At 41.0% G+C, this 22,247-nt stretch overlaps 1 protein-coding gene and 1 long non-coding RNA gene across 4 annotated transcripts in view; one reads left to right on the forward strand and one right to left on the reverse strand.

Annotated features, from left to right (window-relative positions):
• On the forward strand, positions 1 to 22,050 carry LOC146510195 (uncharacterized). The gene is made up of 3 exons (XR_014876497.1): positions 1 to 2,012; positions 7,657 to 7,728; positions 12,128 to 22,050. It is a non-coding gene; the product is annotated as an uncharacterized LOC146510195 (long non-coding RNA).
• Positions 21,024 to 22,247, reverse strand: part of ndfip1l (Nedd4 family interacting protein 1, like) — an 8,885-nt gene continuing 7,661 nt past the window's right edge. For all 3 annotated transcript variants that reach the window (XM_085175149.1, XM_085175150.1, XM_085175151.1), the window contains one exon: positions 21,024 to 22,163. In XM_085175149.1, the coding sequence (XP_085031275.1) occupies positions 22,060 to 22,163 (104 nt within the window). In that variant the 3' untranslated portion in view covers positions 21,024 to 22,059. The remainder of the gene's footprint in view (positions 22,164 to 22,247) is intronic.

Raw genomic sequence — 22,247 nt, forward strand, 5'->3', positions numbered from 1 at the left:
GAGGTGCTTGAGGGCATGCAGTCTTCTCCTAAAAGATAGGTGTCACCACTCAGGAAAAACCTGTGCATCAGCGCTAGTGTAGAAATTGTATCAATCAAAAAATTTGAAACAGGAAGCAAAGAAATCGTTTTGGGGTTTTCATATCCTGAAAATCTTATCCTTTCATTTGTTTCCATGAACATGAATGTATAGATACATTTTTTTGACTGTCTCACTAATACCCTTTAATGAATTACTCACTGAAAAAGTCAAACACACTTAAGAACATTTAAGACAACATAAGAAAACGCAGCAAATACACACGAAACCCAACGGAAGTTGAATGAAGCTGACAAACAGACAAACAAAGCTCACAAAACACAACAGAAGTGATTTTGGGGAGACGATAATGTGACAGCACAGCTGCAGAAGTGACAGACACTAAAACATGAAGACTGCAGTCAGACTTTGGTATTGTTTGGTATTAGTTTACCGCAGCTGTTCTGTCGTGTTTCTGTCTACCGTAAAACACTTCCGTTGGGTTTTATGTGCCTTGTTCTACTTGCTGGTGTTTTCTTAAGTTGCAGTGCATTTGACCTCTCAGGGCCACCGTACTTTAGTATTGACACAATCTGTTTTCCATTTTAGTTAACAGGTAAAACTCTTGGAAAAGTTTAATGAAGAAACTCATTGTTCTATTCCTAGTATCTGAAGCAGTAATTACAACACAGCAGACACTACATGAGGTCATGTCATGTTACCGTTGGGGAAAACTGCTTTGCTGACAACAGCCTGACTCACAGCCTGAACCTTTACTTGTTTTCTGACATAGGCCATTTTGTCTGCAAAGACATTTTGGAAATCGACTCCTTCTGTAGATGCCGAGAATTAGATATATGCAATCAGGAATCCAGTCCGCGGTTCACACTCAGCAGGGTCGACATGCAGCTTTTTACTGCCAACATTTATGTACAGGTTAGTCTGAATGGCCTCCCGTCATTAAAGACAAAACAAGCACAGTCTAGATTTTATAGCAGGGCCACTCAAATCAGCAATCAACAGGAAGCTGTAGCTCTCCACAAACCGCTCTAGAAATCCCAAGGATAATTCAAGAGAATAATTACACACTCCCAGAGCTGTGTTTGAAGCCATATAATGCAATGATTTGACCACATCGAACTGAAGATGAAACCATCAAAACCATTTATTATCACGTGAATACATTAATGCTTCTGAAGTCCTGAAAAGGTCTTCTTCTCCTCCTTAGACATCAACAGACGTTAGTTGCAACTGACAACTGTTCACTCTGCGTTGTCAGTATCATTGCTCTCAATCAACCCTAGTTTATCCGGGGACTTTATCCCCCAGCAGCATCGGATCTCTCTGTTTACCCATCCCATAATAAGGCTCATTCAGCTGAGGACATCTTGATTAGGTCTGCTGAACGTCTGGTTCTCATTTAGCATGGAGGATGGGACGGAGAAAGAGAAGGAGGGTTAGCGAGCGAGAGGACACACAAAGTGAGGTGAATAAAAAAAAGAGAGGGCACTGTCTGGTTTAACAAACAGAAAGGAGACTGTCTTGTGTTAAGATTGTTAAAGTTTGATAAAGCTGGCGTGAGCTTGATTTTATGCAACTGACATGTGGCCAGAAATACACACGGAATTCTTGTCTTCCAAATTACTGGTGAGTCTGGGAGATATGGTACAGAATATGTAGGCTATCAATTGCATTTATTAGATTACAAAAAAAAAAGAAGCCTGACCCAGTTTGTTATCCTATTATGTAGCAAACTCTTGCTGATAATCTGTCCTGGGAAAGGTTGACACAGTACTTTCAGCAAACATCTGATAAATTCTGGTGTATTTGGGTTCACTTTGGGATATCCTTGAAAGACCTGCATGTCATCTCTTCCTGGTATATCACTAAACAAACTGGGCAGCTAGTGCACAGTTTATGGCGACATATCAGATATTAGACTTACGGTTATTTTGCAGGATACCAGGGTGTGTGTGATTTTCTGAAAAATAACAGTAAGTATACTTCACCTACACTGAAATCTGTCAGGTAGTTTTAAAGGAAATTTAAAGCATGTTTCATGATTTTATCACAACACGTGTCTAGTAAATTCGACACTACAGCCAAGACACGACTTACCTCAGCGTTACAAAAAACAGGACCCAACACCATGTCGTATCTGGGTTTTTTTCATATTTAAATGTGAAAAGTGATGTCGTTGGTGTTGAGAGTTAATTTTCTTTCAGTTCACAATATTTTTCATTTTGTCAGCCACTATAACAAAAAAAGTGAGTGTGCTATTGTTAAAGGTGACATAATGACTGAAACTAAAGTTAAAAAATAAAGGAAGAGCAAAATTTTTGTTAGCAAAAACTAAATCATACAGCTAGGTGGGTAAACAAATGAACAAATTACTGTTTTATACAGGATCTGTTATTGTACTACCCCTAGCTAGCATCTACGTCCTGATAATCCTACGTCGCTAGCTAAAAAAGTGTAATCTCTGACTGGTTGGTATGAGGTTCCTGGCGTTGTTAGCTGAAATTGGTTGCAAAGATGTGCTAGTTTTGGCCACTAGCAGATTGTCTGTGGTTTGCGGTGAGGACAGAATTGTCTGCAAACACTTGCCAACTACACACCAAGCAGTAGTGAAACTGTAAAAAGTGCAAAGCAAAACAGAAAAGGATACTGTTCATCTTCAAATTAAAATCTATTAGTTGCAGCGGTAAGGCCTAACTTTTACTTTAACAGTAGGCATTCTTTGTTTCTGGTTTGCATCTCAGTTTCACATTCAGGAGGTATTTGGCGTATATCGCCATCCTAGTATTATTAAACAAGGGCAGGTTTGCTCTGGGTGAGAAGCTAAGAACATGTCTGTGAATCCTAAGGTACCTGTTGACTCAAGAATATCCAGGTTTGTAGCCAAAGTGTGACCATAAATCACCCCAAACAAAGTTATTAGAAGGACTAGAAACCAACATTTGTACCCCATAAACCATAGACATGTAAGCAGTGTTGGGGAGTAACGGAATACACATACTGTTGTTATGTATTTAAAATACAAAATATGAGTAACTATATTCTGTTACAGTTACCATTACCGTTAGAATACAGTTACTTTGTTGAAATAAAGGGTCTTTTCCTGTTTCATATGTTAGGCTGTGCCCTCTCTATTTTTGGTAATTCCACGCCGGTGGAAACCCAAACAAAACACGCATTAAGAGGATCTAATGGATGTGTCTCAATCTCGCGGCCAATGTCAGCCATACTTGCGCCCACATAATGACATGAAGAAATATTTTTTAAAAGTATTATTCAAAAAATTATTTAATATGAAGGCAATAGCATGTATGAAGCATGTAAATATATTAATAAATCTGCAGCCAAAAAGAGTGCCTGATGAGCCCAGCTGTAAGTACAAAGTAAAGCTAGTTTTCGGCTACAAACCTGACATATAAGCCAAAGGTCCCTTTACGGTTCGGAGCCGCGGACCTGTTTTGTATACGCGCAAAATAGTTTTCTATATGAGATCGATGCAAAAAGTGCAGCCTTACCTAATGTCCACGCTACTGTTACTCATTTTATATTAAGATTTAAAAATCTAGTGGTATTGGTATGGTGAGTAGCCTTCAGTAATAGCAATAAATCACACAGCAATAGTACATTCATGTAGTTGTAAAAAGCTTGATAATATATTAACCTCCAGCAACCCCTTGCAACCAGTTGGAGAATACTCATTGTAATAATACTCACCAGTGGTTGACACCTCTGGTATTTTGCAGCCAGAGGTGTCGCCCCCTGCAGGTCATTAAAAATAAAGCAAGTTTCGGGTAGTGCTTTCTTTTTAAACTCACTAGTTATATCCAGCTTTTATATGATCTAACCAGGATGGGTTGCTTCTCTTTATGGGAAAGAATAGCTGCCTGAGCAAATACTAATCCTGTCTGAACAGGACTGAGAGAGTGCGAGAGAGAAAGGTTCTGTAACACTCCAGAGCATATCAACATTAATCAAGAAAATACTTTAAATATATCTCGTGCTTAACCATATAAGTGCAATTCAGCTTCATAGGAAAAGTAATAGATATGAAAATGTGTTACACAAACACAGCGAATCCAGCCATGGTGTTGCATCAGAAAATGCTGGTGTCACATTCACTTGTCCTGCTGTTTCCTCTCGACCTCAGCAAAACACACACGCTCACAAACCCTCCCACTCTGAAAACCATACACATACAAATACATACTGTCGCGCACATATTCAACTGTTAAACCAGATGGAAACACACGGGGTAACATATATACACTCTTATAGCATGTGAGTGTTTATCCAAATGTGGAACGCATACATACCTGGAGCATGTTTATATGAAAGTATAGAGTTCGTGTAATAGATAAGGGATAGTAGAGTCAACAGTACTGTAGATAACCTGCTGATAGAGTGTTCCTTAGCTTCCGCTGCCCTTTGTTTACCTAATGATCAAGTGGCTCTATATGTGTGTGTGTGTGTGTGTGTGTGTGTGTGTGTGTGTGTGTGTGTGTGTGTGTGTGTGTGTGTGTGTGTGTGTGCATGTCTGCATGAACACTTGTTATGTGGTTGGATTCCAGCTTTCATTGTGCCACAAACAGACCATATTTTTTAAAGTTAATGTTTTTCCATTAACTTTCTTATGTAAATTACATTGACATATGACTGATTTATTTTGCCAAATGCCTTCTGAGATTAATATCTTAGCTGACTATTTAGCAGCAGTAAGAAGTGCAGCAAAGTTTTGCATTGCATGTCAGTGTTACGGACGTGGTGGACGAGCAGGAGCTCATGCCTCACCTAATCTGACTGTGTGAAAACAGGAACAGCTTCAGCAGAGAGAGACAGAGTTGGAAAGACAGGCAGTTGTCATTCTTTCCCCTTTACAGTCTCCCATTGAACAAACAGCAGAGGAGGCATGCATCAGCAGAGGAAATTGGGAATGTGAAACATGCCAGATTAGAGAAGAAATCTGAGGGCCTGCAGACAAGCTCAATGGTTTCAACCATGGGAAAAAAACACGCACTCGGGCACAAACCCATACACACAAAACTCACACATGTGCACACGCACGCACACACACACATAACCGCAAAACCATTCAGATTTTGAGCCACCTGCTGCATTCCTGAGCCAATAAGTCAGCTACTTAAGGAGCCAGCTTATAACCATCCCAGTCAGTCAAAGAGTCACGCATTAACTATCCATTCCCTCAGTTAACCAGCAAGACAACAGCTCATATTTACTCATTTAATAATCTGCAAACAAGTATTCACAAGAAGCTTGAAGCAAAGTTTAAAAAAACAACAAACTACAGAGCAATACAAACAACTTGGTTGCTGCCTGATTGTTTGATTTACAGGATACACAGAACTTCATTAGGTTTGATCAGACCCTCCCTGTGTTCGGTTAGTGTAGTTAGTGTAGTTATAATACTGCAGATGTGAACTGAGCATTGGTCAGTTTGTTAGGTGGCCAGCCAGCCACCCACACATCCAGCAAGTCAGCCAGCGAGCCAGCCTGCCAGGCCGAGAGCAGAGGAAGCAGTCATTATCGAGGAAGCTAGGGCGTCTTAAAGCCATTATAAGCCCCTCAGAGAGAGCCAGTCAGAGGCAACACAGCTGACTGGAGTGCTTCAAAGCAGGAAGGAGCCCAGCCACCATCACTACCACCACCTCCAGCTGCCTGCATGTTCAATGGGAAGTGAGGAGTTTATAGGGTAAGATGGGGTTATAGGGCAGGGAGGATGACAAAAGATACAAAATACTTAGTAGCAACTAAATCTGCTTAAAAACAGAGTTTTGAGAATAAGCATTTCAGATGTGCAGGTGGTGTGAACTGAGTTAAACATGCACTGGTGTCATAAAGGAAAAGGAAAACTGCAAAACAAAAAGTCAAGCGATATAAAACGAGGTGAGGTTCAATTTTCAGTCACAAGAGATTGCCTCCTTTTAATTTTGTTCATGTTAGTTAAGTTTCAGTGGTTTTGGTTTGTGCACGCTTAGCTGCTGTTGCTTTTGCTGCAGTGAGTCCCCCTGAGAAACACTTAGCATTTAGAAAAGCAAGTAAAATATTGGGGTCAGGTTTACACCAATGATTGTAACAAAGTGGTTTCAAACCAAATTATTCTACAGAAACTGTTTTGTTTGTTTGCTAGTTTGCTTTGTGGGAACAGTGTTCTTTGATCGGAAATAGACACTGTCAGCCATGACATACCTATACCTAAATAATCTAAAAGTACTCTCCACTTAAAAACATTTAATTCCTGAAGAATCAGTTCTTATCCCTCTATTTTAATTTATTTTCAGTTTATACCCAGAGGATAGCTACCAGCCTTATGCACTCACATATGTACAGCTAAGCCCTCAGGCACACAAGCCTAGAAACCAGTTGGCAACCCACTGGCAACTGCCACTTGCAAGGGAAAAATGTGTGTTCTCCAAACAGCTGGTGAAAGGTTGCTGCCTGTTGCTGGTTGAAATCAGTTGCACATATGGTTCTCCATCAAAAACCTCCTTGTGATCACCCATTGTTTGTATAAAAGATGCCAAGCTATTCTGAAAACACACGCTAACTGCAACCAAGAAATAGTAAAACTTGAAAAAATACATACTGGAAATGGAGACCTTCTGCCTTCAACGCGTTGTACCTTACTGCTGACACCAACTGATTCAAAAAATTGAACTTTTAATTTGAAGGCACATGATCTCCGTTTCTGGTTTGCGCTGCTCTCTTCACAGTTTAGCGAGTGTGCAGAGGATTCAGTGTTATCCATACAAACTACAGCAATAGCAAGGATTTTTTCCAGTGCAGCACCATATACCAACCATTTCAACCAGCAACAGCAAGCAGCTTCCCATGAGTACTTGCCAACTGGTTGTAGAATACCTATTTTTCCCTAGTGACTGGTGGTTACCAGGGGCTTGCTGACTTTGTCTCTAGCCTTGCTCTCTAGCCAATCAACTTCACAGCCACTGCCAGTAGCCACTCACAACATTCCATCCACTCGTTTTTCCCTGGCCTATTGCTTTTTTGTTTGTTCATTTGTTTGGTAATGGGATCCTGTAAACCCTTATCTGTGTACTGTAGAAGTAAAAGCTCAACTAGGGGCAAGCTATAGCTAATTAAATAGCTAATCGCTAAATTAGCAACGCTAATACTAACAGCAAAAAGGGTTGACTCAATCTCTGAAGGCAGGGTTGTTGTTGTGGGATAAGCAGAAGGAGAAGATTTGATGGGGATGAGTTAGAAGTTTAGAAAGTTGGCAGTTACAGATGGAGACGCTTAGAAATTGTTTTCTATCTTCACCACCATACCTTCTACAAGATTTGAAAGGTACTTCAGTCGTATTATAAAATACATGAAAATTTCAAAATACCTTTGGGTATTTTTTAAAGAAATAAAAGAGAGGCTTACATTAAACCTCTTAAGTGCAATTAACTTTCCTGTTGTGTCTTTTTTTTCCTTCCAAATAATCTAATAAGAATCTATCTTCTCTGTCTTTGTTTTGTTGCTTGTCTGATTAATCCATCTGTCCTTCTCACCCTCCTCCCATCTCCCCCTTACGTTTCCTGCATCACCCCTTCCTTTACACTTTACCAGCCGCCTCTCACCACCTCCTCTTCTCTCCAGCACCTGTACCCCTGCGGAGGGGAAGTTCCGGAGAAGAGGAAACCCCCGGGGCAACCAGGCACCTCACAGATGGTTAGCAAATTACACCTTCATTACCTCTATTCTCCTCTTCCTCGCTTCCTCTGGTCATTGCTTCACAATGACTTGCTGTTCCTGTGACCCTTCACATCTGTCAGCAGCTGACCTGTCAGCTCATAAAAGTAGCACCTACTTAGGAAAAGTAAGGAAATAAACGTTACTATTTTTCATATAAGCTGAAGCAAAATGGTAGGTGAAACATGCTCGTCTCTACTGTTATTACTACAAAATGTTAATGGAGTACACCTTTTTTCCCCAGGGGACAACATATTTTTTTGGTTTTAGTAGCTAAATTGTGGTACAATTACGTACACAGGTGCAAAGCCGTAAAACAACCAGGAGAAGTTGCTGCTTGGGGTCAACCACAATGAGATCTCGTCAGTTTAGGTTATTAAAAACAGAAATGCATCTTTAAAACCATATCAGACATGTGAAATTCAATTTTTGTTTGGACCATGTTTGATGTAGTTTCCTTTTAATCATTAAATGCAAAAAAAATTAATGAAAGCAGAATAATCTTTCCATCCATCTGATACAAAAGATTAAAGCTGAAATTGCTTTCATGTTGAAACTTATTTAGTTTTGTTTGTTAACGGCACAGTATCATGCCCAGTAATAAATACCGCACTCAGGGTTTGGCCTGATGGGAAGAAATTGACACAAAGCTAATTCTATTGAGTATTCTTACAGAAGTTTTAAGTAATAAATCACAGTCGTTAATAAGTCAGGTTTGGTGACTATTTCAACAACAGTCTACAAATACAGAGATGAGCTCATAAAAAACAAAGATTATCTTTAAGTGCTTTGTTTTGGTTCACTCTTAGTCGCACCAGCTCCATTCCCATCAAGATCTTCACACGTTGTGTCTCTTGGACTGGAAAGTGAATTTGTCAAAACGTCTCAGGAGGTAAAATAATAAAAACCGTCTGATAGAAAGCTGCTCAAGGGAACTATAAAGTGGAGCACTAATCATGAATGAATTACTTCCTTGTGATTTATGACACGAGATCATCCTGAGAAGTGTGTTTTTTATTTGGATGTTGCTTTTCAAATGGCGTTTCTAAATCATTGCACAAGTTATGAAGACAGACCCGGTGTGATGTAATCTTCTGCATAGCTGGGGGATTTTTAAAACAGCAAGCGTATTGGTAAATCGCTGTGTTGAGGTTTAGTTCCTGGATTTGTGTCCTTGAACAGCTGACTAAAATATCAGGTTAGCAAAACGTGTGTATGTATGTGTGTTCACTGATCAGATTTGCGTAGTTTCCGTCATCTTTGCCATGAGCACACTTGAAATAAATACAGGTCTGAGCTGTTCCTAACAGGTCTCTTAAAAAGAGTTAAATCAAACTGGGGCTGCATGTTGGTGTTACCCATTACTGTGCAGGCAATATGATCACTTTAGAGGAACTTTGCGTAATTTAAATCACTTTCCAGGTGTTTTATTTTGAAAAATGTATGTCCTATTTTTTTCACGGAGCTCTTCCTCTGACAATAAAATAAGCTTTCGGCTGCAAAATCATCTCAAAGGGGTTATTTCTTTTATCTGTCTGCTTCTTTATCCATACTTATCATCATTTGGGTTTCTCATCTCTTTGTGTCCTGCTGGTTTTAAGGAAGAAGGTTTAAATTTTTAACTTTTCTATTTTTTCCATTACTCTATGACTGGATGGCTACATGACATGCTGTTTATGTTCTGCAAACAAACTAATGAGATCCGCATTTCTCAGAGATTTTGGTCCATATTGACACAATAGCGTCATGCAGTTCTTGCAGATTTGTCAGCTGCACACTCATGAGCATGTCGGTTTTGACCAATCTGGTTAAACCGAGACCACTGCACAGCTCAATAGCTGAGCTTGATGCACAAAATGACAATGAGTAACCCGCCAAACGTCATTATGAAGACGGTGTTGTGTCCCTTTTCTGACAGCAAAAAACATTTCATGATTAAGAGGTGGATGACTTTTTCCACCTCAACAGCAGTCCAGGAAAACCTTTTCTTTCAAGCTGGATGTTATTGGACGAGAGAGGCATACAACATCTATAGAATTACCGGATACGTGTTTTTTGTGGTGGTGGTGGTGGTGGTGGTGGCGATGATTTTTTTTAGATATAAAAATCAAGGTTATCTGTTAGATTCATAGGATAAGACGTAGGGTTAAAAAGAATACAGTGAGTTTTCGTGAAGGACATTCATCAGATGGCAGATTATCTTTAACAGCCGTACCACATCAAACTGCAGAGATTGCTGGAAAGTATGTGGTATTCCGTAAAGTCTTGTGTATATTTTATGTAGTGAGTAAACAAGGGAGGGGGGGGGGGGATTTGGGGCACAGCCAAAGCCAGTTAAACAGCAAACTGCACCAGCAGTGGTTGCTACTAGCAACAAATCATTGAACTGAAACTAACTGCTGGTGGTAAAACAGTGGCTGAAAACTAGCCACGCCTACCACCTGAACAAAAAAACCAGCAGCGTCTCCTGGACAGTTTGCTGCTGCCGCGACATGTTCAGGTATGGAAAACTTATGTGATTAACACAGTTTGAGCATGCTGTGTTTTCCACATCAGCTCATTCCCATTCTTTATTAAAGCTGAATGTGGTTCACACTGAGAAAAATATTTATATATCACTGCAGACGTGGTTTTATGTTTGCACAGGTGAGCAAATGTATTCATTCTTGAAGCCTTATGCACCACAAATGTATTTAACCATGAATTAATACCAAAATGAGGGTATTAGTTTCCCGACTGGAAAAAGTTCAGTGCGTTGTGACAAGTTTTGGCTGCGCAGTATGCATTTGTGAAACACTGACCCACCATCAGAGCCAATGCATTTGTGAGGTACGGATCGCCTTCGTTACCTGCGTCAAAGCAGAATGAGATGTGCAGTTCTTATAAAAATGTGGAAATTGACAAAAGTGAAAATGCAGTATTGAAGAAGCTGTGGATCCAGCTGAGAGGCAGAGGGAGAGCCCACAGCAGTCCAGAAGTTCTACAGTCCTACTGCAGTGGAGTGACAATGAGAAAAGTGAGAGTATGAGTCATACACAAACCCCTCCCTCTCTCCTTCACCCCCCCCCCCCCGGCCCATCCTACCCCCACCCCTGCCCATGTAGCCGGGTTACGTCGATCCTGACTCATTCATTCACAGCCGAGTCTCAAGCCTGCCTTTGTTATACAGATGAAATTGTGCTACTTAAGAGACCATCCCAGCTCTCATTATAGTGCTGTGACATACTTTATCGCACTGGCTGCTGGAGCCCCATTCATAAAAATGCTCCAGTCTCTGAGTATGTGCCGAGGAAGGCTCATGCACACACACACGCGCGCGCGCGCCCATGCACACATCTTCAATCCCACATTTGGATGCCTTGTACATCTGAATGAGTTGAGAATGATTGTTAGGGTTTGGCGTTTAATCCGTGCTGGGGCCACCCACACTCAGAGTGTGCAGCCATAGTTCTGTAACAGATTTGGGATGATGTCCTTTGAGGGTGCTCCGTCTATCTGCTATCATAGGTGGCTCTCAATTTATGAAGTTTCACCTCTAACTGGTTACATTCCCTTTTTTATTTTTTATTTTTTGTCTATCCTCCTCTTCCTCCTCACTCAGTGAAACAGCATCTACCTACATGTGGTTAGCTCATCTCCTTTTCTTCCTCTCCTTCTCTCTCTGGTTAGCTCATCTCATCTCTAGGCAGTCAGCGTTGCAGGCAGCTAATTATAGGCCACACTGTGGAGCGCAGGGCCGGATGTGACAGCATGCTGTGTATGTGTCTATACGTGTGCACACTGTATGTCTCCTTATCTGTGTTAAATGCAGACATATATGTCGCTGCTGCTCTCTGTATGTCTTTCTGCATACGTGTGGAAGTTTTTCATGTGTTGTGTTGTTCTTTAACGTCTCACTTTATGAGGAACTGCTGGCGTTTTTGACACTCAAAGTGGATATTTTGCTGGTCCTCACTTCTGAAGGTTTGGGAATGTATTGTTGGCAGCACTCACATGAATAATAATACAAAAGTGTGTGTCTGTGTGCGTGCAAGTGTGTGGACGAGCCACCAGCAGGATATCCAATCCCCGCCTCTCCCACACTGTACTGCAGCTCTGACTCATACAAGGTGGAGGCTGAGACAGCCAGGGTCTGATGGCTGGCAATGAGCATGTGCACACACACAGGCACACATACATGCGTACAAACTCCTACATATGTAGCCTATATGGCAAAGTAAGCAGGTATGGACTTATAATCCCTTCTTTTGGGGGAAGGCTTTAGTCATGTGCAAGGGAACAGACTGTATTTTACTGAAATGTAGTCTCAAAATTTTTAGCATTTGTGTGTAGCTGATTTACCTTCTTATAAGATTTTTCTGTTTGTCTGCAATTGTAGGAAATTACAGAAGACAAAGACCTGCTGTTTACAATGTTGCCCCCAGAGGCTACAAATAGTTTTACACTTTACACGTACGCGTCCACGACAAACATGCGTGGACCCGGGCAGTCGGGTCTCCAGCAGTTTGAGCTTCAAGTCCATTAAAAGTAAGTATTTTATTAGATAAACTGTTTCATCTGGGAAAATTTGGTGCAGCTACTTTTATCCAACATTAAACTGATTTTTTGGGATCTGTTTATGGTAGCAGTGGAAGTGGATTTCTGGGACTATTAAAGTAATCTGCTTCTGGTGATTTAGCTCACTGTGTTCACCTCTGAGCTGTCAGCAGATTACCATGTGGTAAGTTATCACTTTTTTTTTTTTTAACTTTTTCCTCTTGATAGGGCTAGGTGACATGTGGAAGTTGTCACAGTGTAAAGTTTGATAACAAATACAGGTTTTTAGCCTTCAGCCGTGAAAGGGCGATGGGGTACTGTGGACACCCAAGTTTGTGAATACGATAACTCGAGAATGAGGCATTGTAGGCTTTTCAAAATAATACCATAGGTGCATGTACAAAAAACCTTGGACGACGATCTCAGTGGCCTCGGCCTCGAGGTCAGAGGTCAAGTTTTCAATAATCTTGTGAATGCATAACTCAAGAATGAGGTGACGTAGGATTTTGAAACTGATACCATAGGTGCATCTACTTAAAATCTTGGACAAGCTCTAATCCCAGCGACCTCAAAGGTCAAGAAGTCACCTAAGAGTTTCACATTTATAGGGGTAGCAGTGTTTTTAATCTTTATCTAGAACTGCTACATACACTTTAAATTGTGTGATGCATTGATGTGTGTACAAATTCTGATTCACTGGTGCACTTTAGAAAAGCCGGCAGATATAAGAAGTTTCCAAGTCAGACAGAGTTCTCAGAAAACATACATGTATTTCTCAATGAATTGAGCTGCATCCATTTGTGTCTTACGCATATAGGGTACGGCTAGACAGACGATAGTGACGGCTTCGCACGTAAAGGATGAGATCAGCAGTCGATATGTATCAGACGCCATGGGAACTCTCTCTCCTCCCTCTCTTCCTTATCACTCTTTCTTTCCTCTTCTCCTGCTCTGGTCTGCCTCACAGCTTCCTGTGTCACCCCTCCCCCCACCTCGTTAAAAGGAGAGCGAGAGAGAGACCTGTTCATTCATGCATTCAGTCAGTCAGCTGAGCAAGGAGTGAGGGAGGAGAGAAAGAGAGAGAGAGAGAAAATGAGAGCGGGGATAGAGGAGGAGAGGCGAGGAAGGCTTCCTCCCAGCGATGAATAGGTCACCTGTATTACATCACTGATGGGGGATGGAGCAGTGGAAAAGAAAAAAGCTAAAGGTAGGACAAAAAAAGACCAGACCCCTCCTTTCCTGCTCTCTTTTCCTCATCCTCTTCATCTCTGTCTCCTCCTCCTTCTGCCCTTCTCTCTCTCGCTCTCTCTCTCTCTACCTCGCCACCCCCAACCCCCTCCCCCCCCATCCTGACAGTATGAGTCACAGACAGACTAGTTCCCTTGATGCACTGCGGAAACGTAATGTGACGTAGCCTCCACCTCTCCCTATCTCGCCACACACATCCCTCCATCGCTCTCATTCATTTGTCCGCCGCTCCCTCCCATTCATCCATCCTACCGTCAGAGCACAGCAAGCCTCCATTCACAAAAAGCCCTGCAAGCCGAGGAAGAGACGGCAGGTGGACTTACGACGCCAGGACACACAAACTGTCACGCAGTACGATGACATACATTTCATTAAAACACTGTAACAGTAGCAGTTTTTTTTTTTTTAATTGAATAGTATAGATTCATATCACGTGATTCAGGGCATCTATTTGAAATTCATCGCCACAGAGAGCAGGCAAGAAAAAAAAAGTCTTGCCAGATGTAATGACTGGTTTTAGCTCAGATGTGAGCTCGTTTCACAATTGCTTTTTAGAGCATGTTGTGGAAGATTTACTGTTGCCATGGTTACAGCATGTGCTGTCAAATATGAGTGAGACTGCCAAGAGCAGTGATTTGTTACAGTAATTAGGCTGTTGTCAGAAAGTGTGTTTGAGGTGTCCCATTGTGAAGAAAAAAATTGACTTGCAGCGTAAAACTGTGGCTGAGGAGAGAAATTAGATGCTGCGTTAAGCACATTCTCCAGTTCAGCAACTACAATTTAAAAAAATGGGAATAAAATATAACAGAAACTATATGGCACCTCACATCTTAAGGATAGACGTATCAATCTACCGCCTTGTCGAGCATCCATATGTAGTTTGAGACGACAGGCGGAGCAGATACATACAGTAGTTTGAAGACAAAGAAGTCAGGTGACTTCACGCTCTCGTCTCTGACGTCACTGAATCGCTTCATCTCTGCGGGTCTGATTTGTCCGCGTGTTATTAACCCACGGCATTCACAGGCACGACACAACGCAGACAACACAGCGAGTTCGCCCTTTGTGACGGAAAATTTAGAAACATCTGGAGAACGTAAGCTGTCAGCAGTCTGTGGAAGAAACCAGGGTCGGTTATTCCACCAGAGGAGGAGATGTGATGACAATACATTATTGTTAACGACTGAAAGAAATCTGAATATGATACTTTTATGGTAAATGGCTGAGATTGGGTGGGCTAGACACATAGACAGCACTTTTTTAGTGTACTGGCCTTTTTTATATACAGGCACATTGTATTCATTATTGATTGAGTGACAGGAGAACAATGGTGTATTTCCTGTAAAACATATAACCAATCAATATATAAGAGTCAGAGTCACAGCAGCCATGAAAAATGCCTAGGTAGTGTTGAAACATGAACTTCATTTTACCACTGTACTCATATCAACGTGGAAAAGAGGCAACATATTCTGGCTCCCACCCAAGATACCTTAAATGATATAGAATTCTCAGTTAAGAGACTACTCTTAATCTTAATGTGTACTTTTAACCCAGACTCCAAAAACTGAACAAGCTTTCAAACAAGCTGATGATTACTTGAGGGGGGGGGGAGTGGCATTTCAAGTGCGTTCGCATGGGCGTCCAAAGCAGAGCATATTTCCCCGAACATAATCAGAGGGTCATTTTATTCCATTACAGTATAAATGTTAAAATGGATGACGTCACTCAAGCAACAAACATGAGGAGTCAGCCGTCAAGAGACGAACGCTTCAGCGACTTTAGGAGGATTTTATGAATGAACGGGTAACATTTGGGTCTATCCTGCTGGCTGGCTGAGGAGCCGAGCGGAGAAAATCTCGACGTACAGTATGATTCACCACAACAAAGTGTTTGGGAGGGGGTGATGATGTCATCGGTGGCGGTGGTGGGGAGTCATCTGTGAGTCAGAGAGGGAAAAGAAGAGGAGGAGATGGAGGAGGAAGAGGATAAGGAAGAGAGGTGAGTAAAAAAAAAACACACACACACATGGAGAGGTGGGGTACCTGCTGTGCGTGACCCATGGTAACAAGCGATGCTGGCCTGTGGATGACTCACCTCAGATTTATCAACCTTGCACGCTCACATCACGCAGGGATGCTCACGCCATCCGCCATGATACACATGGACAGAATAATAAATCATACTCACTATCATAGCCTCCTTTGATGCATTCAAAGCATCCCCGTTTAACATAAATGCACCTCCCTCACACACACACACGCCACATAAAGTGCAGGGAGAGGAGGGGAGGGTCAGGATGACTCACACTTCAATGATAACACTCCTCCCCCCATGGCCCAGTCGCTCTCTCTCTCTCACACACACACACACACAGACATGAGGAAGACGAAGAAGAGGAAGAAGAAGGACATATCATTTGGATGCAACCCACATCCTCCCCACATCCTGGGAACCTCCCATCTGAAACTCAGACTGACAGCAGGAGGCTCCGGCTGAGTGCAGTTTGTCTAAGGTGATGGGGAATCTCTGGCAGGATATTGTGGCTTTAAATAAATGAGGATGTTAAAAGTTTGTAGCAGCGTGTCAGTTTGTTGTGATCAAATCAATGCAGGAGCAAACAACTTATCTTAATCGTGTTTTCTCCTGGTGTCTCGTCTGCTAAAGATAACATATCAAATTTGCCCATTCCAGTTAACAGAAGAGAGCATATTTTCCAGGTAGTGTAAAGCTGTTGGGCCTATCAGTGAGCTTTTTGTTGGCCTTCCAACCTCTAAGTGCACATCAGCGTTTGTATTTTTGTCTGCACTAAGTTAAATCTGCCTACTGTTTACCACTGCATTGTGTCATGCTGTTTTGCTGTGGACTGTGTGTGATTTATTGGTTTTGGTTTTATTTGTTTGCTGTTTTGTGTTGTTTTTTTCATTCTGTGCCCACACTGCAAATGAATTTGCATTTGCGACAATGTAATGAATCAGTCGGTTAATTAATTTATCCAATTTGTGTGGAAAAGCAATTCCATATGACCCAGGGGTACAATTTCCTCCCATGTTTTTGACAGTAACACAAATGTTCTCATTATTCATTGATTGTATAATTTAAACTGATGCTTCCGATTTTAGTGGGGGAATTTATTATTTTACCTTTATGTGGTAGTAATAGATTTGCACTTTGGCAACAGCTGTTGCAGTTTTAGTAGAGTGGTTGAAAGTGCCCTGCTCTAGGGCCCAAAGGTAGGATGAGAGTACAAAAAAACCTAAAACTTTAATGTCTGCAACTTTATTTTGGTATAATAAAGGAAAACTGTAGGAAGCATTGGGCTGGCTTTGTCCAAGGTGTTATACACTCACCAGCCACTTTTTTAAGTACGCCTGTTCAACTGCTTTTTAATGCAAACGCCTAATCGGCCAATCACATGACTGGAGCTCAGTGTACTTGTAGATCATGTAGACCTGATCAAGACAACTGAAGGACTCACAGAGAATAGTCCAAAAAAGAGAAAGTATCCTATAAGCACCAGGTCCCGAAACAAAAATGGTTTGTTGATGCCACAGGTGAGGGTAGAATGACCAATCTTTGCAACCAGTGTTGACCAAAATCTCTGAGGAATGCTTCTGGCACCTTGTTGAATCTATAGGACGAAGAATTAAGGCCATTTAGAAAGAAAAACACGGTTCCACCTACTACTAGTAAAGTGTCTAGTTAGTGTAAATTGATTTGTTTCTGCTGAAGTACTTGGTTCACTGTTTCTAGTTTTGCTGAGATCATCGTAACAGCTCTGTAGAGGTAATCAAAATTCAGCTGGTAGACAAAGCTTCTGAAAACTCCCTGTTTCAGGCTCCTCATCGTGTAAATGAAAACTTTTTTTAAAAAAAAGAAGAAAAAAATCAACCTTACAGAAACCAGATAAGTAAAGCATGTCCTTTTGGAAAGATGGCTCACTCCCACACACTCTCTGTAAATCATAAAGACTCCTCTTATCTTTTGATAGCTAAAACATGCAAGCAGCACAGCCGCTTGGCTAGCACACATAATTCCCATCCATTACTCCAAGAAATACTTCCGTCTCTGTAAATTGACGGCAGCTGACAAGACACAGACAGGTTTTGGCACAATAGAGTTATTTTATGAATGACATCTGGATAACAAGAACACCTGCACTGGGTGACCCTGCTGGAGCAGAGGAGGAATGACATTACAGAGTGTTTTGAGTAGACTGAGGCACAATGTGGACGACAGGGAAGTTTTGCTGTTTGTGTGCTTTTGGGGATTTGCAGCTAAAACACTGTCAACAGTTAAACTATCTGCACCTGGCAAAGGGAAGTTTGTTTATCCAAGGTCATTTGGTGACGTGGGGATTCAGCAGACCAGTGCTGAAGGTCTGGTTTATGACCTTTGCCCTTTTGTCCACCCCTCCCCCCCCTTCCTTTTTTCCTCCTTCTTAGAAAGAAACACAGTATCTTGAATTACTTAAGTACTATGTTTTGTAAAGCTGATACAGTTTAAAGTTCTGATGTTCAGCACAGAGCCACAGAACGTCTGTATTTTCAGAGCGCCAGCTGTTTCTATTTAACAATGTGTACACTGCAAAAGAAAAAAAATTACTTCAGGAAATAAGATTTCCAAAAAGAACCAGTGGTGCGTCAAGACAGAGGTAAACAGCAGGGTAAATCAGTTTTCAGAGGGAAGATAAACTTTTGCTGAAAAATGTCGACACCATTTAGCAGTAGGTGGTACACTTGTGTCAAATTCAAAACTTGATGTCATTAAATCTGAAATTGTTTAACAATTACTCCTCAAAAATGGCATGGGCTACCTGCCATGAGGCAAAGCGCACCCCGAAGGCCGTTAACTAAACTTCCATGTTCTACTCCTGGTGGCATATATTATTTGCATGCTGTAAAATAAAAAAAGATAAAGTGATATTTTCCTTTTGAGAGCTGTGAAAAGGATCTGAATGGAGCCAGTGTCGAGTCAGCTGAGACCCACTGGAGGCCAGTCAATATCCAGCCGTTGGGTGGGGTCGGGTTGGGGGGGGGGCGGCCTGAGAGATAATGTGACACTGTGCGACATTTACGGTTTCCAGTAAAAGCCAACGTCTGTTTCAGTTGATGTGACAAGTCTTCCAGGTGGGGTGACCTTCACTTCCTGTTCAGTTGCAAGGTAAAACACTGCTGACATGTATAATTAGCCACCGCCAGTAAATCATCTTGTTTCTTGTGCACACATGTCTCGTATGCTAAATTTAGCACAGCTAAAAGTACACCTCGTGTCAGTAGCTAAACTTTGTGGCAAGCACGGTTTTCCTCTCTATGTGGCTGGATAAAAAGGTGTGAACTCCACAATAATGACTGGATAAAAAAAGTATCCAATGTAATTTAGTTTCGATATTTGTATCCAATAACGGAGCACAGACTCGTGTAAAAAAAGACACTGTACAGTTCTGTGAAAACTAATTCCACAGCTTGTAGAACCACTTTTAGCAGCAACAACTTGAAATAACTGTTTTCCGTCTGACTTTATCGGTTTCTCACATTGTCTGTCAGTATTATTTGGGGCGTTGGTTCAGTTCATTGAGGTTCTCTCTTAAGGTTAAGGTCTTGACTTTGACTGGGCTATTGCAACGCCTTGATTTTTTTCTTTTTCAGTCCTTCTGTTGTAGATTTACTACTGTGCTTTGGACATTTGTCCTATTGCATGATTTAGCTGACAGACGGATGACCTCACATTTGACTAGAAAACTTTGGTATACAAAGGAGTTCATGGTGGACTCAGTGACTGCAAGATGACCAGGCCATGTTGCTCCAAAACAAGCCAAAATCATCACCGCTCCTCCACCGTGCTGACATACTGTGTTTGGCTTTCATAAAATGTGGCATTCATGATCAAATGTCTACACGTTGGTCTAATCAGTCCAAAGCACATTGTTCCAGATGTTTTGTGGTTCACTCTGATACAACTTTGCACCTAAGCTGTGCTGCCATTTTTTGAGAGAAGAGGCTTTCACTGCCAGCTGTTCCAAACAGATTGTGCTTGTTTGGATGTTTTCTTAATTGTACTGTAATGAACTTTTTCATCTCTAACTAAATTACCAGTGTGCACCCAGTGTTACAGCACTAATAAAACAATGTATTTCTGTCATCCACACACAGGTAAAGAGTTTCCAATAAGGAGTGTGATCACATGTGCAGCACATATAGGTAAAACCATTAGAAAATTGAACATAAAAGTGCAATTCACTGGCTTGATAGCGACTATTCAGTAGCAGCCCACTTTAATTATATAAAATATGATATAGCATCCTTTGACTTTGTGGTATCAAACACGTTTCAGCACCACCTAGAGGAGACCATGATTTATTATTGAAGAAAAGAGAGGCTTTCTAGATGTTTACTTTGCAGACTTTGTCACCCACAGGATTAAATGGTGAACTTCTGAATATAATGTTGCAGTTTCTCATATGATCCTATTTTGTAGGGATTATTGTACTAGACTGATAGATTTTGATGTCGTTTGCATTCTCATAGTATTGCACATGATCGACTGGATGAAAGAAAGCATTTCGCAATAGTAATAACTAATTTTTAAATGGTGTTTTTAGAATGTTAAATGGATATTTTCCTTGGATCTGGATGTTACTGATAAATGTTACAAATGGGTGTTTGCTTTTCTTCTGGCTTTTAGAGAATCAATCACAAAAACTACTGTTGTTTTTGAGTCCAGTTTGTGTCTAGTCAGTACTTCCTAATTGGTGGATTGCATTCTGCCTTTGTGAGTGGTAGTATATATTACTGTGCGTGATTGTGTGAAAATTGTTTTACTGTACCTAACAAAGGTAGCTTGGACTGAAACGTATTTCATTAAAAATAATGGCGAAACAGTGTAAGGTCATAATCTATATACATGTACACTTTTTTTGTAATATTTCTTTCCTCCTGGCCACGTGTTATTGATTCAGGTGTGCAGAGCTTTCTAAACGGATTAACTGGAGTTTTTCTTTCCCACTGTCACCAAGTGCTTGCTTAAAGGAGGTTGTTTGCTCAAGCCCTCTCTGTATTACTTTAACTTACAGTATGAAACACCTTGAAGTGACTGTTGTTGTGATTAGTTTTTATATTTAAAAAAAAAAAATGTAATCATACAAGCATTGCATAGTTTGACCCTAAGGTGCATTTGCTGGATGTGCACACTGAATGCACCAGACAAGCAAATATTTCAAACTTCTGCTTTCTACATTGGTGCTCAGACTTGCTGATGATCACGTAATCAAGTGCATTTTATTACCAACACCTGGTGCACACTTTCCCTACGGAAGCTTTAAGCGTGTGTGTAGTTTTTCACAGAACTGCACTGTCTTGTAAAAAAACTTCTCTAATTCCACACTGAAAACACAAAATGATGTCCTAAATTTTTTTTAAGTAGCTGGCTCAATACAGTGAAAACAAAGTGCAGCAGTGAACCAAAAAAAAAAAAAAAAAATCACTTCCACATTAATGAAAAAAAAGTTTATTTCATTGTTACATCAAAGAAAAACTCTCGTTAATGAATATATTTCTCACTCCTAAGAGTAGAATTTGAAAATCACATCTGGCAATACATTTTCTCTCTCTCTGGACACCAACTGGGTGCCAGTGACTAAGACAGGGCGTTGGCGTCATTTATTTGAACCGAAGTGTCCAATTGCACATCTAAATCCAGTGTCAGACTAGCAACATGTCCTTAAGCGAAGCAGTGATCCCTCAAGCTTGGTCATCCCTGCATATAGGGGTGATCAGGCCGATATACATATAAAGCAAATGGGGAAACAACATTCCTAATTACAGTGAGGACATGGAGTGTTTATAAATAGATGAGGAAAAATGCTCTGGAGTAACCTGGCACCTGATCTTCTATGGATATACACAAATGTTCTCCCATATTTTTAGCCTCGAACCCACAGAAAGCTAATAATTGTCCCTTTACAGCCCTATATTACCTGAACTGTGTACCATTTGACAAAGAGCAAAACGCATTGGTCAAAAAGGTTAAAAGCATTAAATTGGTACTTGAAATATATTATTTTACATTACACAAATCAACCCATAACCCCAGAATTATCCATTGACCCCTGGGATGAGAAACACCTTTATCTATACAAATGACTTCATTAGAAGTCAATTGTGCCCCACTCCCCCACCAAAAAGAGAAGAACAAAAAGCAAGACTGCCCCCTGGTGGTTAAAGAGGGAACCAAGCATGCTGCAGATACCAATAGATGGTAAAATTGTAATAAGGCATCATTTATACATTTACTACACACTTCATAATTGTAAAATAGCAATTGACAGTTCACCACTAACAGCTGAAGGGTTTTACAGATTTCTCAGCAGTCAAAGATTTACACCAAGAGGGAACAACAGACGTGATATTGTCCAAATCATGTTAGGCCGAGGGAGGAAAAACATATATATTTTCTCCCTATCTGATTGAATAACGCTTAACAGTGTGTCTCACTGTAGAAACAAGAAAAAAAAAAGAATGAAGGGGTTTAGTAGATGAAGAGGACCCGGGTACGGGGCAGGGTGGCAAAAGTGTCCGCCATCTTGCGGATTCTGGCATAGTTGATGAATCCTCGGAGGAAGAGCAAGAGGCCTGAAGAGGGGAAGAAAGAGGCATGAGACTAGTACAATAAACAACAATGCTACATCTCCATGTGACGACTTTCACTGCCCCTAG

This window comes from Neolamprologus multifasciatus, chromosome 10 (genome assembly GCF_963576455.1).
Source record: "Neolamprologus multifasciatus chromosome 10, fNeoMul1.2, whole genome shotgun sequence".
Taxonomy (NCBI): Eukaryota; Metazoa; Chordata; class Actinopteri; order Cichliformes; family Cichlidae; genus Neolamprologus; species Neolamprologus multifasciatus.